Source organism: Portunus trituberculatus, chromosome 27 (assembly GCF_017591435.1).
Source record: "Portunus trituberculatus isolate SZX2019 chromosome 27, ASM1759143v1, whole genome shotgun sequence".
In the NCBI taxonomy this organism is placed as follows: domain Eukaryota; kingdom Metazoa; phylum Arthropoda; class Malacostraca; order Decapoda; family Portunidae; genus Portunus; species Portunus trituberculatus.
Window position 1 is genome coordinate 4,945,911 of NC_059281.1, and position 18,459 is coordinate 4,964,369.

The 18,459-nt window shown below is 42.1% G+C and overlaps 1 protein-coding gene across 3 annotated transcripts in view; it reads right to left on the minus strand.

Annotated features, from left to right (window-relative positions):
- The window catches only part of LOC123509699 (diacylglycerol kinase theta-like), a 59,050-nt gene that overhangs the window by 24,700 nt on the left and 15,891 nt on the right, over positions 1-18,459 (minus strand). For all 3 annotated transcript variants that reach the window (XM_045264192.1, XM_045264191.1, XM_045264193.1), the window contains exons 2-3: positions 3,661-3,740; positions 1,063-1,165 (exon numbers count right to left, since the gene is read on the minus strand). In XM_045264192.1, the coding sequence (XP_045120127.1) occupies positions 1,063-1,165; positions 3,661-3,740 (183 nt within the window). The remainder of the gene's footprint in view (positions 1-1,062; positions 1,166-3,660; positions 3,741-18,459) is intronic.

The following is an 18,459-nucleotide window of genomic DNA, read 5'->3' on the forward strand; positions in this document are numbered from 1 at the left end:
CATTCTTGCTTATAGGAACGGAAAACCTTAATTTTTACCTTGCTATAATCTTAAATCCTCCTAAATCTATATATATTTTTTTCTTTTCGGTAAGGCCTATAGCGCTTGTAGGCACACTTGAAGAGTGTATGAGAAGCGCTGTTCAGCTTCCGCCCATTAGTGGCGCAGGTAATTTTATTTATAGTGGTACCTATATTAGGGCCCATATCACCACCCAAGCGCATCTTCAGTGTAACCACCTAGAACCTGTGTATCATAGCGATATGTAGGTAACTTTAAACCACTTGACAAATGGCAAAGTGTTTTAAGGCTATTTACTAATTTGCTGTAGCTTTATACACTTACTAAATCATTCACCTTTTGTATTCTGTGATCTATTAATTTTTTTATTGGAACTCTGAAATTCTACTTAATGGAACCTATATCCTTAAATTTCTGTTGACTGTAACTCTTAACCCCTTCAATACTGGGACACATTTTTACCTTGAGATTTGTGTACGATTAGACCATTTTATTTACATTAGGAATGGTCTATGGAGGTCAGAAGATTAATAATGGCCACAGTCTTCAATATTTCTATCCCCACATGAGTTTCTGAAGATGTATAAAATCACCAAATAGTGAACAAAATTAATATGGAAACGCGTCATGGTATTTAAGTGGTTAATACTGTCTCACTGTAACATTACTTTTTTTTCTTACTGTGAGTTACTATCATTTATTTACTTTTTTTCTGTACCTATGGATCCTTCCTTACTGAAATCTCTTTATCATTGTGTGCTACTTTCATACTGGAACTCTCAACCCTTCATTAATGTGTGCTGGAATATTCAATCGTTGCTTACTGGAATCTTAAAAATATTGTTTACTAGTATACTCTCCTTACTGACAGCTATTCATACACACCTTACTGACAGCCAGCCATACACACTCACTAACAGCCATACATACCCACTTTACTGACAGCCACACGCTCACCCTACTGATAGCCTTACCTTACTAATAGTCACGCTCATCTTGCTAACAGCCATACACACCAACCTTACTAACAACTATACCCACCTTCACATTTCAGGGCTAGGGTGTCGTCCAGCTTCTTGCGACAGACATTACAGTGGCGGCGGCGAACGTGAATTGGCTCCGACCAGCAATGAGCCACCGGAGTCTGAGGGGAGAGGGAAAGTCAGGTGAGGTTAGACTTGGACATGTCAGGGCCTGTTACGTGGTGAACAGATGCACGAGAGTAGGAGGAGGCGAGGAATACATACAGGGAACAAGTGACAGGAAGTATAATGTTGATTTAAAGAAAAGAGAAAAAAATGACAGGAAATATAAGGAAAGACCAATAGAATGAAACACGATAGCTTGATGGGTCGATATCGAGATGGACTTAAGCAATAAATCATGGTGTGAAAATTGTCAACTTCAGAGATATGACGAAGCTTTATGATCTCAGGAAACTGTTAATTGTAGATGACAACCTGATTACTGAGTTTGTTCCATTCAGCAACCACTCTATTTCACAACCAACAAATTTGTACGAGCTCAAGCAAAGACACTCTAGAGCCTTCCACAGTAAGATTCAAATTGCTTCATCTTGCTTGACACTTTAATACAAAACACGAGGCATTGTATTTAGGCCAATATCCTTATTTTTTTTTTTTTCCAGGCTCGACATAACCTTGCAGTGAGATAAAACAAAGACACCTCACCTCCCTTTGTGGTAAGATTTAGATGAGTCAGCATCTTCATCTGGCTACTTATTCAGGTTTAAAACAAAAGACTTCATATTCACGTCAATAGCCTTAACCTTTTCCAATACTCGATATCACCTGTACTGATACAAAATCTCATTAAGAAACACTTCCTTCTGAGGCTGTAGTATAAGTGATCCATACAAAAACATATGAAGAAGCTAATACATAAAGAAAAAGATACAAAATTCAGGTCAATAGCCTGAACCTTTTCCAATACTCGATATCACCTGTACTGATACAAAACCTCATTAAGAAACACTTCCTCACTATTTTTCAGAGGCTCTACTTTAAGTGACCCATACAAATATATATGGAGAAGCTACTAAAAAAAGGAAGATGCAAAATATATGAAAGAAAACACTACAGAATACAAGAATAAAAGGTAGAGAAGTTAATACATAAGAAACGACACAAAATAAGAAAAACTCCTACAGAATACAAGAAAAGAAGGTAAACCACAATTCTTCTTGTTCCAGCACAATCCCTCCCTCATTAATAGATCTAAAACGTCACGAGGAAGCAAAATTCACACAGACCAGACAGTAAAGGACAAGTAGTAAACACAAGTAGACCATTCTTTGCCTCGTGTGCAGCCTTGTCGTCCTAATATTTACACGTACAGTCACTGCCAAATGTATATTCACGTGCCGTATTCTTTCCCACTAATTCAACTGTTCCGTCTCCACCACAAGTCCTCCGATGTGCTGCCTGTCACCTTGCAAACCTGAGAAGCGAAAGGTTCCAAGGAGATCAGAGGACGCGAGACTGAAGGAAGACGCTAAACAAAGAGGAAGGGAAAAAAGAGTCAGGTTTCAAGACTTCTGGCCGGGATTGTACCTCCTGCCCCTGCTAGTGTCACGCTCCCCTAACCCACCACCCTCCTAACACACATGCCAGCAGCCCAGGTCAGGAGGTGCTGCTCTAGGTGGGCGCTTGGCTACTGCAGTGATTAGTGGATCGGATAATGTTAAGTGGCAAGGGGAAGTTTTTATATCATTCTTTGGCATGATTTCTTTCTTTATTGTTTTGTATATGTGTCCATAGGAGGCTGGTTAATGACTACTGTGATTTAGATGAAAAATATAACCCATTGTAGAGTAAAACACACACACACACACACACACACACACACACACACACACACACACACACACACACACACACACGGTAGCTCAGTGGTTAGAGCGCTGGCTTCACAAGCCAGAGGACCGGGGTTCGATTCCCCGGCCGGGTGGAGATATTTGGGTGTGTCTCCTTTCACGTGTAGCCCCTGTTCACCTAGCAGTGAGTAGGTGCGGGATGTAAATCGAGGAGTTGTGACCTTGTCCCGGTGTGTGGTGTGTGCCTGGTCTCAGGCCTATCCGAAGATCGGAAATAATGAGCTCTGAGCTCGTTCCGTAGGGTAACGTCTGGCTGTCTCGTCAGAGACTGCAGCAGATCAAACAGTGAAACACACACACACACACACACACACACAGGTAAGAGATAGATAGATAAGCAAACAGACAGATAGATGGATAAAATAGATATTGACCACACACACACACACACACACACACACACACACACACACACACACACACACACACACACACACACAAGCGCACGCGCGCGCGAGAGAGGGCCTGGGTTCGAGTCCCGGCAAATGTGTAGCCTCCGTTCACCTAGCAGTAAATAGGTACGGGATGTAATTCGAGGGGTTGTGGCCTCGTTTTCCCGGTGTGTGATGTGGTCTCAGTCCTACCCGAAGATCGGTTAGTATGAGCTCTGAGCTCTTTCCGTAGGGGAAAAGGCTAGTTGGGTGACCAGCAGACGAACTTGGTGAAGAACACACACAAATAGATGAGAAATAGATAGATGAAAGAAAACACTGAATTAACCACACACACACACCCACACTCACCTTCACGAGGGTGGAGGCCACGCTGGAGCATGGCGACACGACCGGCTTGAGGCATTTGTCGTGACACACAAAGTTGCAGACTGGAAATGAAGAAAAAGAAGCACATTAGAACATTAAGTGTATAATAAAGACACGGGAGATTAACACAGTGAGCACGGCAGGAAGAGATTTAACATCAGGTGGTACAGATGACAAAACTTCGTGGCAATTAGTGACTTAACCGATGTGGCTTATTGAAACATTAAACCAGTCTATCCCAAGTTGAAATCGTACAAAAATAGATACTTTGAGATACAAAATTTTACTCTAAACAACACACAGTTCATTGATTTTAAGACAGCACCCGTGAAACTTAGTAAAAACACGGAATATCAGACTTAAATAAGAGTACAAGACAACCACAGGATTCAGAAGACTCTAAGGCTCTAGGGAACTCCACAGTCTTTTCATAAGCGTCCAAACCAAAACACTCCCTATATTGGAAAGCCCTCGATCAAATACCAACCTTGAATACGTTTTGTTTGATAGTTAGCAAACGAAAAAGGTTGACTAAGGAACTGGCTCTAGGTAACAGTTAAACGACTTATCCTTACATTTGACCAGAACAACACATCATCACTCGCCCTTCTACCGTGTTAAGATACAAGCAAATAAAAACCCGTACTCAAAAACGCCTTGCTCTTTCACCATGACTATCTATAATGCAGAAATCTTGTTATTCCTTCATTAACACCAAAAAAACATCCATAACAACCTGTGTCTCTTCAACTAGAACCATCTGAATGTAGAAATGCGACGGAGAGGTGTTTTGGAATTGTTCTTAGTAGGAAGTACATTTTCATTAAGGGTTGGCACGCCTGACCAAACGAACACACCCAATGCAGCCGGATTTGTTCTTAGTTCCAGAAATGAATGATCAGATGTTCATGGGTGGCCTGTATCGCACCCATATTGTTAACTTTCTGTTGTGTGTGTGTGTGTGTGTGTGTGTGTGTGTGTGTATTAGTACCAATACGTGCAATCATGAATGTGCTATGTGTACGTGATGTGAATGTAACCCTGGCATACACAACACTAATACTGGAGAGGCGGAGGCGGTGATGGTGGCTGTGTTGGCGGCGGCAGTGGCGTTGGTGGCGGTGGTGGAGCCGCTGGAGCGCTTCAGGTGTGGCGGCGGAGTGACAGTCACCCTTAAGACTTCATGAGGAGCCTCCGACCACCACGAAACAAACAACAAACCAGCCCACAAACAACCCCACACACAAACAATGTTATTGGTGCTTTCTGACACCATTCTCTCCCCTCTCCAGCGTCCCTCGGTATTGTAACATAGGGAGGGAGGGAGAAAAAAGGGAGACGAGGGGAGATAGGGAGAAACCAGGAGAGAAACAGGGGTAAAAGAATAAAAGAGGTAATAGGAATGGATGGAAGAGAGAGAGGAGAGAAAGAGAAACCAGGACGAGAGGAAGAGACAGTGGATGAAGAAAGTAAGACAAAAAGGTTGACTGAGACGGGAAGAAAGGCAATGGGTCAAGAGTGGAAAAGTAGGGAAGGAAAAAGTGAACGAAGACAGGAAAGAACACAAAAAAAGCAAAATTGAGGAAAAGAAAAGCAAATGGATACGAGATGCGGAGAAAGAGAGGAAATTAAGGATAAAAGAGGCATGAAAACAGAAAAAAAAAGAATGAACATGGAAAATAAGAAACGAAAGGAACAGAAGAGAGGAAAAGAAAAGCGAATGAAGACGATACGAAAAAAGAGACGAAAGTAAGACTAAACAGAAGCACAGAAACAAAAAAGAGAATGAACATGGAAAACATCACCCTAGAACATTCCATCCCACAAGATTCACTCCAAAACTAGACCCTTTTTTGAGATAAACGATTTGAGGTGAACTTAAACAGTGAGAACCCTTCACTTTCTCTCATCCTTCAAACAAACCTAACAAAATCTTACACCACGATCTTACAGCGCATTCTAGGTGTACTACTGTTGGTGAGAGAATGAGAGGGAGATGAGATGGCTAAAGAAAATGACTAAAAAAGATCGCAAGATTGTAGTGAGAAAGATGAAGAAAGAAGAGAGATTAGGAAAGGAATGAGAAGGAGAGGATGGAAGGTAAGAGGGCAGAGGGAGTTTAGAGGCCCAAGACAAAGGAGGAGGAGGAGGGAAAGAGATAATGGGAAAGGGACATAAAGAGGCAGGAAAGAGATAACAGAAAGAAAGTAAGGGGTAACGAAAGGGGACGTAAGGGAAGGGAAGAGAGATGGTTAAGTGAGAAGTAAAGAGTATGGAATGGGAAATAAAAGACGCTAAGGAAAGAGAAAAAGGAAAATAAGGATAAATTATAGAAACAAAGAATTGAGAAATGGGAAGGAAATAAATAATGAAAGAAAGAGATAAAAAAGAAAAAATTAATAGACAATTGGTAAATGAGAGAAAGGAGAGAGTAAATAAAGAAAACAAACAATAGGAGAGGAGGGAAGAATGGGGAAGAAAAACGAAATGGAAAACAAAGGGACAAGAGAGGGAGGAGGGATAGGGGATAGGGAATAGGGATAATGGGGGTGAGGAATGGGGCTGGGTGAGGGCTGGGGGTGAAAGGTCACGGGTGTGTTCTTGGTCATGTGGGGCTTAGGTGGGGGTCAGGTGGGGGTCAGGTGGGGCTCAGGTGGGGGTTATGCCAGGTGAACCAGAACAACTAAGTGGATTACGAATATGCAACTTTCTTCTCTCTCTCTCTCTCTCTCTCTCTCTCTCTCTCTCTCTCTCTCTCTCTCTCTCTCGGTCGCAGAAGGCTTATTTCACCACTGGGAGGAGGAGGAGGAGGAGGAGGAGGAGGAGGAGGAGGAGGAGGAGGAGGAGGAGGAGGAGGAGGAGGAGGAGGAGGAGGAGGAGGAGGAGGAGGAGGAGGAGGAGGAGGAGGAGGAGGAGGAGGAGTACACAAATATGAGAGAGAGAGAGAGAGAGAGAGAGAGAGAGAGAGAGAGAGAGAGAGAGAGAGAGAGAGAGAGAATGACGAAAATGATGATGAAGCTAATAAGATCGATAAATATTGATAAATGATAGAAAAAGGAAAAGGAAAAGGAAAAGATGGAGACAAATAGGAAGAAACTAAACCTAAAAAGAACAAAATGAAAGTCAAGGCGATTAAGAAAAGGAAAAGAGACGAAGAAAAAGGTGAAGGAATAGAGAGGCAAAAAAGGAAGACATGGGAATAAAGAAGAAATAAAAAAAAACGACGAAAGAAAAGTGGAACAGCAGTAATTATTTTACACACACACACACACACACACACACACACACACACACACACACAGTTTTCTACTTTTCTTCTTTGCTTTTCCTCTTTTATCTATCAATTTCTTCCATTATCTTCTTTCTGACTTCACTCCTTTTCATTCATCTTCCTATTCTTCCCTTCCTTACTTTCCTTCTTTCCTTTTACTTTATCAACCATTTTCTTCTCCCTTGTCTTTCTTTGTCATGTTCTCCACTTTCTCTTTTATACTTACTTATTTAATATTCGCCCCTTCTTTCCTTCATTCTTTCTATCTTCCCCCCATTTTGTATTCCATCACTATCTTCTTTCCAGTCTTTCTCATCTATTTCCTATTTCCCTCATCTCTTTCTCCCTATCTTTCCAGTCTTTCTCATCTATTTCCTATTCACTCATTTCTTTCTCCCTATCATTTAACTATCTTCTTTCCAGTCTTTCTCATCTATTTCCTATTTCCTTCATCTCTTTCTCCTTATCATTTTCTTTTTCCTTCCCTCTCCTTTTCCCTCTATCACTTTCTCCTTCCTTCCTCATTTCCTTCACTATCAGCAGTCGGTTTGTCATTATTCCTTTCCATTACAAAATAACAGAGGTGGAGTAGAAAAATGGGTCAACTCCCCCTTAAGAACAGACAGTTGAAGGGAAGGGAGAAGGAGGAAAGGGGGGATCACTTCTCGTAGGGGAAGGGGAAGGTTGGGGGAAGAGGGTCTGCTGGAGAGGAAGGGGCGTGCGCTCCCTCTTCACGTCTTCTCTTTAATCCATTTCACACACCCACACCGACACACAGACACACACGCAGTAAAGAGATGGTGTACGTAAATTCGTGATCCTTTTCTGTGTGTGTGTGTGTGTGTGTGTGTGTGTGTGTGTGTGTGTGTGTGTGTGTGTGTGTGTGTGTGTGTGTAGCCAGTAGTCGACTGTGCCATTCGATCTTTCTCTGGACGGACATTGTTGCCACGTCGAAGTTATAACCGGCGCAGAAAATGTCAACAGGTTATTCATGAGCCAATGGAGTCTTATTCATAGTGGTGGTGGTGGTGGTGGTGGTGGTCCGTGTGTGTGTGTGTGTGTGTGTGTGTGTGTGTGTGTGTGTTATTTTTACTTTAATTACATATTCCATTTTTCAACCGTTCTCAATTTTTTTTCTCCTCATCTTAAGAGAAAATGTACAGATGTGTATTCCATTCTCTCTCTCTCTCTCTCTCTCTCTCTCTCTCTCTCTCTCTCTCTCTCTCTCTCTCAAGTTCCTTCAAGGTTACCAACTAAAAAGAAATAGATGATGATGCATGATTACGACCGACCGACACACACACACACACACACACACACACACACACACACACACACACACGATGAAAAATAACTTGAAATTAACAAAAAATACAATTAAAAGAAAAACTAGACTTTTCTGCCATGGAACCTAAGAACAGAGAGAGAGAGAGAGAGAGAGAGAGAGAGAGAGAGAGAGAGAGAGAGAGAGAGACGAGAGAAAGACGAATTGATTTGCAAAGACAGACAGATAGAGAGACAGATGGGTGAGATAGAGAGACAGGGGGAGACAGGGGGAAGAAAAGGCACAGAAGGAGGAAGACAGACAGTGAGAGGAAGGGAAGAGGAGCCTTGACAAACCCCATCTCTGGCGAGGCTGGAACGCGTCCTTCCCCACCCGCTACCCTGAAATGGACTCGTCCGATCGATGGTGAGGACAAACTGGGAGTGTACTCTCTCTCTCTCTCTCTCTCTCTCTCTCTCTCTCTCTCTCTCTCTGTTGATCTGTCTTGTGTTTCTGTCTATTTTTCCTGTACATAGTTGGTTGTCTCTCTCTCTCTCTCTCTCTCTCTCTCTCTCTCTCTCTCTCTCTCTACTATCTGTGAGTTTGCCCGTCTGTTGGTCTCATCTCAAATTTCTGAGAGAGAGAGAGAGAGAGAAATTCACATCTTATTCTCTCTCTCTCTCTCTCTCTCTCTCTCTCGTTCTTCACATTGCGTGCAAGCCTACCTGTCTTTCTGTCTGTCTGTCTGTCCGTATATGTTGTGTGTGTGTGTGTGTGTGTGTGTGTGTGTGTGTGTGTGTGTGTGTGTGTGTGTGTGTGTGTGTGTGTGTGTGTGTTGTGTTGTGTCTGTTCTCTCTGTTCTCTTGTTCTCTCTCTCTCTCTCTCTCTCTCTCTCTCTCTCTCTCTCTCTCTCTCTCTCTCTCTCTCTCTCTCTCTCTCTTCGTGTCAAGGCACAATATCAGGAGTCGGACCATAATTAACCACTCGTGTTACTTTCCTTGTTCTGCAGCGCCCTGTTCTTCCTGTTGTTGTTCTGCCGACATCAAGCTTGCCGGATTAACGATAGAACACAAAAGGAACACAAAGGAAGACCAATAAAGAAAAAACAGGACTCGACGCGTTCATTGGAAGGCGTGTTGTGTTGCTTCCTGTAGTGTTGCTGGTGATAAGGGCTCGTCTTTCTCTATGTCCAGTGTGTGTGTGTGTGTGTGTGTGTGTGTGTGTGTGTGTGTGTGTGTGTGTGTGTGTGTGTGTGTGTGTGTGTGTGTGTGTGTGGCTACGTTGTTTTCATGGATACGTTGATTATTTTTTGGTGGTGGTGGTGGTGGTGGTGGTGGTGGTGGTGGTGGTGGTGGTGGTGGTGGTGGTGGTGGTGGTGGTGGTGGTGGTGTTATTATCATCTATTTCTCTCTTAATCGTCATCATTATCATCATCACTTTGTTATCTACTTCGTTTTTCTTCTTCTTTTCTTTGCCTTGTCAGATCTAAATGTCTTTTCTCCTTTTCTTATCATTTTTATTTATTTATCTTTTCTTTTACTTTTTACTCTTCGTCTATAATTCATATTCATATTTTTCTTTTATAGTGACTCAATGAGCATGATTTTCGTGAATTATATCGTTAAATACACGCGTCTGTCTGCTTCTCTCTCTCTCTCTCTCTCTCTCTCTCTCTCTCTCTCTCTCTCTCTCTGTGTGTGTGTGTGTGTGTGTGTGTGTGTGTGTGTGTGTGTGTGTGTGTGTGTGTGTGTGTGTGTGTGTACTTCATTATATCAAATTGGTGCACACTACTCAGTGAGAGAGAGAGAGAGAGAGAGAGAGAGAGAGAGAGAGAGAGAGAGAGAGAGAGAGAGAGAGAGAGAGAGAGAGAGAGAGAGAGAGAGAGAGAGAGAGAGAGAGAGAGAATGCTTCGTCTCTCTCTTTCCTACTACCTACTCTGCTTATTGCCTAATGGTCTGCCTCCGTGTGTGTGTGTGTGTGTGTGTGTGTGTGTGTGTGTGTGTGTGTGTGTGTGTGTGTGTGTGTGTGTGTGTGTGTGTGTGTGTGTCCAGTCAGTCACTACTTACACGCATAATGTGAAGTATATAGTACCTGTGAGTGTATACATAATCCAAGTGTGTATCCATGTATACGATATATGTATGAAGATATGCAATGTGCCGTGTGTACTGCATGTAAACACCTATGATTATTAACAAAAGTATGTACATGTGTGTGTGTGTGTGTGTGTGTGTGTGTGTGTGTGTGTGTGTGTGTGTGTGTTTATCTTTTTTTTCCGTGGTAAAGGAAAGGTGCAGCTTTAAGCCAACACTCTCCCGTGGTACACTTGCTTCGCTCTCTGCCAAGCCTCCTCCTCCTCCTCCTCCTTTTCCCCACCCTCTCCCCCCAAAGGCACCACACCTTATAGAATAACTACCTTCCTCCGTAGAGTCCACCCAGTCATACAAACTCTTCTGGTTCAGCTTTGGGTTCACTGGTACCACTGAAGTCGTCCCTGATTCATTTGCTCATTCGTGATTCCTGGTCTTCTATTTCTCGTCTTGTAATTCGGTCCTGGTTGGTGAATGAAGGTTTGGTTCGTGATAATTCGGTTTACAGTCATCGCCTCGCCAGTAAAAAGTTCCCGTAGTGATGTTTTGTCCTTTCTTCAAGTGGTGTTCAAGGGAGGACTGATGTGTGTGTGTGTGTGTGTGTGTGTGTGTGTGTGTGTGTGTGTGTGTGTGTGTGTGTGTGTGTGTGTGTGTTTAACTGTATGCAACGTCATGTTATTTATATACATTTCAATTACGCTGGGACATAAAGTGTGTGTGTGTGTGTGTGTGTGTGTGTGTGTGTGTGTGTGTGTGTGTGTGTGTGTGTGTGTGTGTGTGTGTGTGTGTGTGTGTGCGCAAGTGTGCGCGTGTGCTTGTGTGTGTGTTCATTTACAGTCATCAGCTAGCCTCGAGACAAGCCAAGCATTCCCCTATAGTAACATCTCAGCCTAGAGTGACTAATCTTTGGGTAGACTGTGACCACCACCACTCACGCACCACACCAGGACAGCGAGGTCACAATGCCTCAGCTTGCATCCCGCACCTACGTATTTGCTGCTGGGTGAACAGGGGCTGCATTAAAAGCCTCGCCCGTCTGCCTCGCCGCACACAGGACTCGAGTTCGGTGTGTGTGTGTGTGTGTGTGTGTGTGTGTGTGTGTGTAAGAGACAACAAGAGGCCAAAGTGAAGCGTCACCTGCAAACCGAGGTAGCAGTGACTTGGCTGGAATGTGGAGCGTGAGGCAACGAATGTGTTCTCACCTGCACGAATACCCCTGTCAGAAAAGCCCAGTGTGTTTTGTTTAGATTCCAGACTCCATTATTCCATTGGAGGTCGTTTTCATTAATTTCGTTGGGTGTTTTCATAGATAGGTTTCTTCGCTTACTGTTTGTTGGAATGTGTTCAATATTCTTGTTTGATATGATACATTTTTTTTTTTTTGCAAAGATATGCGTGTTCTATTTCCTTTTCTAGTTTTTTTTTCATTTTTTCTTTTCTTTTCACTATATTGTTAATTTTCTCCCATATTTCTTTTATCTGTTTCCTCCTCATCGCATCCCTGTCCTTGTCCTTCCTTCTTGTAGTTTGACGGTTCCCTCTGTGCCTCTAGTAGTGTCCTGGCCATTTTTCTGCTGGTTCACTGGTTCGGTGTTGCATTCATCTGGTGAAGGTTCATTTAACTGTAACCAGTGTACTTTTTCACTTCAGAATATTGTGGCTCACTTGATCTTTGGTGCCTTCCTTGGTTTACTGAACAGAGACACATACACACACATACACACACCTTAGCAGTTCATTAATTAGTTAAGAGAGTCACAATCTCAAGAGAATCTCACGCTTTTCCATAAGTGTCCCGATGCATTAGGTAATTCAAATCAACGTTTATTTCCTACCAATGGACATAATGTTTGCTTTAATGTTCGCACCAGTCAAATCTCCCACGGTAAAAGGAAGCGTTCAACAACAACAACAACAACAACAATAATATCAACAACAACAGCAACATGTCGGCTAGTCATCACAGAGGACTACCAGTATAAGCTTCTTGGTTTCTTGGCGTTTTCCCTTTATAAATTCGTTCACCATTAAGTTATCACGTACACATACAAATCTACACACATACAAACATACACTCACACACAGTCCCGTTATACAAAACATCAGGTGACTGTTTAAGGCGTCTGCTTATCATGACGTCATCAAATACACAACAAAAGTTCACCATTAAGTCGTTATAGAGCTTAGATGTTCATTCACTATCACTCGCTCTCTCTAGATACGTCACCCACTGTCACTCACTATTCTCCCGAGGTACGTTCACTCACTATTCTCCCGAGATACGTTCACTCACCATCAATTATTTCACCATTATTATGTGTTAAGTCATTGTTCATTCGCCGTAACGAAATCACACACACACACACACACACACACAAAAAAAAAAAAAATCCTATATAGTACAAAAATATAAATAAACAGAACAAGTGAATGAATTTAATAACTTTTTTTCACCATCATGTAAACACAAACAAAAGCTCATTGTCATCATAGCGGTATTAAAAAAAAAAAAAAAGAAGTTAATTTACCATTCAATAATCACACAGGCTAACACATCAAGGAAATATTCTCTCACCATAATCCAATCAAGAAACATTCCTCATCACCATTCACCATTCATCATGAAAGAAAGAAAGAAAGAAAGAAAGAAAGAAAGAAAGAAAGAACGAACGAACGAACGAACGAACGAACGAACGAAAGAAAGAAAGAAAGAAAAAAGGACAGAAAAAAACAGAAAAAGAAAGAAAGCAAGCAAGCAAGAAAGAAAGAAAGACCAGTCATCTCAAATATCATGGGTAAACAACTAAATAAGCAGAAAAAAAAATGAAAGAACGAATCAACATTTTAAGCATCAAGGGCAAGCAAGCAAGCAAGCAAGCAAGGATCAGCAAGCAAGTCTGTACTCTTCACAAAACTCTAACTCTATTGTAAGTCTCTGTGATGAAAATGTAAAACTGTGTATATGTTATTCTTTTATCTTTCTTTTAACCCTTAGTTAAACATTTTTACAAGCTGTCAAAATACTTAGATTTTTTTTCAGTTCTTTTTATTTTTTATGCATTTCTTTTATTCAGTCTTCCCAACAGTACACAAAGCAAAACTGAACTAAATCTGGCCACCATCACGTGACATTAAATAGCGATCGTCCCACACTGGCTCCACAGCAATTCCCCCACTCTCCCTACTCGTCACTACCCCTCCTACCTACCCACCAAGGCAGGCACAATGCACACTATTGTTACCCCACTACGAGAAAAAATACCCGCTGGACATAAGCGTGTGGTTTCAAAAGTCCCACCAGATATCAATACTGTGTAGGGGATCCGTAAGATTTATTTATGCGTGTGCTATTACTGGTGGTGGTGCTGCTGCTATTGTTGTTGCTGCTGTCTGTTACTCGTATTCTTTCTTGTCATTGTTATAATTTTAGTCATGGTGGGTGTGGCAGTGGTGGTGGTGGTGGTGGTGGTGGTGGAATAAGGTGAAAGGACAAAGTTGGTTGGCTTAGCTCAGAGAAACACCTGCTGAGTACCACATCAATCATTCACACACACAGTCACCTCTGTGTACGTGTCTCTCATTGCTACGCTTGTGGTCATAAGTTAAGTAAGTTTTTACACGCATGTCTATTGTGTGTGTGTGTGTGTGTGTGTGTGTGTGTGTGTGTGTGTGTGTGTGTGTGTGTGTGTGTGTGTGTGTGTGTGTGTGTGTGTGATAAATCTTCATAAATTATCAGAAGATTCGAAGCTGATGAAAAAACAACAACAAAGAAAAGAAGCAAGCGGTTGGCTACTGTGCTACATTCATTATGGCACCACTTCTCGAAATAACCTTAGTATTTCAAGGACAAGATTCCATTATAAAAGAAAAGAGCAGGCAACTTTACCCGAGTTTGTAAAGAATATTGTCAAGTCTTAGTTAGTTCATCAGTTCCTTGTGTTCCAAATCAACGCCATTGGTTCAATAAATAAAAGTATTGTTATAAGGAGCTAATGTTCTTCAAATAGAAAGCAACAAATGAACAAATATTCTTATCTATAATTCTTCAGTTAGTTAGGGCCGCCGTGGTACAGTGGAACCATGCGTGCTTTGAGGTCCGAAGGGTCTCCAAGCGCAGGGGTTCAAATCCTGTCCACGATCCGAGTGTAGGTTGGGCTTCCTCACTCGGGGCAACGGTTTCCTAGCGGGTGGGCTTTGAGATAAGAGGTACCCCCAAAAAAGTATCCCCTTTAGCCCATAAATTCCCGTGAAAACCCCACATGATATAGATAAAAAAAAAATAAATAATCAAGTCTTCCTATCGCAGCTTCTTTGAGGGATCGACAAACATGGTGCTATTGTCCTTCCACCCTCCTTTAAGTCCAAAAGTTTAAACGCTGCTAGAAAAAAATAAATAAATAAAACAATTAAATAAAGAAATAATAAAGAACCAGCATCTCTTTACAAACAACCTTAATGCAGTAGTAATCCATTGTTACATTGCACTTGCGACAGAGAAGAAAGGAACCATGTGAGCAGAAGAGGGAACTGAGAATAGAAAGACTGGAGACGAGCAGGAATGAGGACGATAAAGAAATTCAGACACGAGTAAACTGAAACTGAGATTATGTACAAGACAGTCACATTACAACGCAGGATTAAGGAAACGAACGATATATGCAGAAGAGAGAACTGAGAATATAAAAACTGTAGACAAATAGAAATTCACACACATGATTAAGCTGAAACTGAGATTATGTACAAGACAGTCACATTACAACGCAGGATTAAGGAAACGAACGATATATGCAGAAGAGAGAACCGAGAATATAAAAATGACGATATAGAAATTCACACACACTACTAAGCTAAAACTGAGATTATACATAAGACAGTCACATTGGAACTCAGGATTAAGGAAACTGGTTGTCACTAATTTTTGCTTTTTTAGATGGTAAGTAAGTATTAGATGAAAGAATATTGGTTTAATCTATTATACGTATATCTACATTCCACCTTAAGATTTATGTTTGGTTTGGTGATGTGTGAGTTGTAGTAAAGTGAAACATTACATCAACCTCAACAACACTGATGCAATGGGAAATACGAGTGAAGAGTGAGGAGTAAATGAAACAAGACGAAAGAGAGTAGAAAAATTGTGTATGGTAAAGTACGTTCAAAAATATTGTAAGGTGAAATAAGGTAAAACTGCTTAAGGTAAGGTAAGGTGAGGTAACGTATGGTGTGGTAAGGTAAGGTAATTAAGTAAGGTAAGGTAAGGTAAGAAAAAATAAGGTAATGTTAGATAAGATAAAGCGAGGTAAAAATCTAGGCAAATGTGCAAATGCAGATAAATGAAGGCATTGAAAGGCAAGGTGTGGCGGAGAGGGAGGGAGGGGGTGGGGAGGGAGGGGAGGCGAGGCAGGCACGGATCATTAGGCCGGGTGCGGTATGCGAGTGACAGGTAGTTCAACATCTTCCTTACCTAAAATTAATTACAGTCAGATAATGAAATGCTTGTTGCGACATCACTTAGGCGGCGGCAGCCACATCACAGCGGCGGCGGCCCTTGTGGCGGGCGGCGGCACCCACCCAGCGCCCGTCCACCCCACCCACCCATCCGCCCGCCCACCCAAGCTATCGCACCGCCAACCAGAACTAAATTACTTCGCTGTCAACGCCTGCGGACATTACCCTTCCCTCCTCCCCTCTTGTGTCTCCTCCCACACTCCTCTCCTTCCCTCCTTATTCCCCTCTCTCTTCTCTCCTCTTCCCTTTCATTCATTCCTCTGTCTCTCCTTCCCTCTTCTTTCCCTTCATTCATTTGTGTCTTTTCCCTCATTCCTCTGTCTCTTCTTGTTCTTCCTCCCCTTCATTCATTCTTCTGTCCCTTTCTCCATATTTCTCCATTCCCTCTTCCTTCTTATCTCTTCTTCCTTCTCCTATATCTAATTTCTTTTTATGCCTACTCCTTCTTTCCTTCCCTCATTATTTCCTTCCTTTCTCCTCCTCTTTTCCTCTTCTTTCTTCTTCCTCACTTCGTTTTTTTCCTCTATTCCTTATCTTCTTATTCCCTTTTCCCTTCCATATTATCTCTTCCTTTCTTTTTCCTTTTTTTCTCTATCTGCCTTTTCTTCTCTTCATTTCAACCCTTTGCTTTCTCTTATTTCCCTCTTTCCTTATTTTCATTCTCGTGTTTCTTCTCTAATGTGCCTTTTCTTTCCTCTCCTTCTTCCTCCTTTTCCTCCTCATTCTCTTCATCCTTCTCTCTTCATTCCCCATACTTTTCCCTTCATCTCTCTTTTCTTTTTTCTTTCTTTTCAAATATTTTTTCTTTCCTTCTTACACAGTATCTACTTATCCTCTCTCTCTTCCTCATATCTCTTTCCCTCTATTTCCTTTTCTCTTCCTCCTCTTTATTTCCTGTGGTTAGTTTTCTTCTTTCTATTTCTCTTTTTTTTCTTTTCTACTATTCTTCTTTTGTGAATTTTTATTTCGTTTCTTTTCTTTCTTATTTTTCATTTTCTTCTCAGTGCTTCATCTTTCCATCTCTCTCTCTCTCTCTCTCTCTCTCTCTCTCTCTCTCTCTCTCTCTCTCTCTCTCTCTCTCTCTCCACCTCCTTCACTTCCTTCTGTTCGTTTCCTTCATTATCTAACCCTCCTATTCCTCCTCGTCTCCTCCTCCTCTTCATCCTCCTCCTCCTCCTCCTCCTCCTCCTCCTCCTCCTCCTCCTCCTCCTCCACAGAAGCAAAATTATAGTTCTGATTGCTAGTTATTGATGATAGTGATTGTGGCGGTGATTGTGGTGGTAACGGCGGTGGTGGTGGTGAATACCTTGGAAATTGTAGTGGTGGTGGTGGTGGTGGGGGTGGTGGTGGTGGTGGTGGTCTCTGTGTCTCTCAAACTTTATTTGTCTGTCTTTACCTGTTTATTTATCGGTCTTTAAGTATCTCTCTCTCTCTCTCTCTCTCTCTCTCTCTCTCTCTCTCTCTCTCTCTCTCTCTCTCTGTATTAAACTTTCTCAATTAACTGGTTCCTGCCTTCTTATCTCTCTCTCTCTCTCTCTCTCTCTCTCTCTCTCTCTCTCTCTCTCTCTCTCTCTCTCTCTCTCTCAGTCGGTCATTACGGGGCAAAAGGATTGATTGGTTTTGTTTACTTTTCAGAAACCTCTTGAAATGGCACGTAGTCGGAGACCATCCTGGGAAACGTTGGTCATCCCTTCTGTCTTGTTGACTTACAGGATGGACGGCGACGAGAGGTGAAGGTGGGATGAGAGGGATGAAGGAGGGAGCAAAGCAGGGAGCAAAGGAGAGGAGGAGAAGAAGTTGAAGAAGAAGAAGAAGAAGAAGAAGAAGAAGAAGAAGAAGAAGAAGAAGAAGAAGAAGAAGAAGAAGAAGAAGAAGAAGAAGAAGAAGAAGAAGAAGAAGAAGAAGAAGAAGAAGAAGAAGAAGAAGAAGAAGAAGAAGAAGAAGAAGAAGAAGAAGAAGAAGAAGAAGAAGAAGAAGAAGAAGAAGAAGAAGAAGAAGAAGAAGAAGAAGAAGAAAGACGAGGACGACAACAACGATGACGAAGAAGGGAACAACAACAGAAGCAGCAGCAGGAGGAAGAGGAGGAAGAGGAGGAAGGGAAATGTGAAGGGTAACAGAAGATAAGGAAAAGGGAAAGAGGTAAAGCAATGACAAGTAAAGATAGAGAGAGAGAGAGAGAGAGAGAGAGAGAGAGAGAGAGAGAGAGAGAGAGAGAGAGAGAGAGAGAGAGAGAGAGAGTGTGTGTGTGTGTGTGTGTGTGTGTGTGTGTGTGTGTGTGTGTGTGTGTGTGTGTGTGTGTGTGTGTGTGACGCCTCAACAGCTTCCAGGAGATAATCATTCGAGCAAGGATAAAATCTGGTCAATGCCGTCACGATATACTTAGGGGGACGGGGCGGGGCGGGTCGGGGCGAGTTGCAGGACTACATGAAATAGACCTACTGAATTTCTAGCCGAGATTACTGAAGGGTGAAAATTTAAAGTACGTATAATTTTAGCAAGATGCAAATGTAAAATGTATGCAGTTCTCTCTCTCTCTCTCTCTCTCTCTCTCTCTCTCTCTCTCTCTCTCTCTCTCTTACGTACGCTGACAATTTTAACAGCAAAGACTAAGTAGTTTCTTTTAGTATGTAGATGATGACATAGTGGTG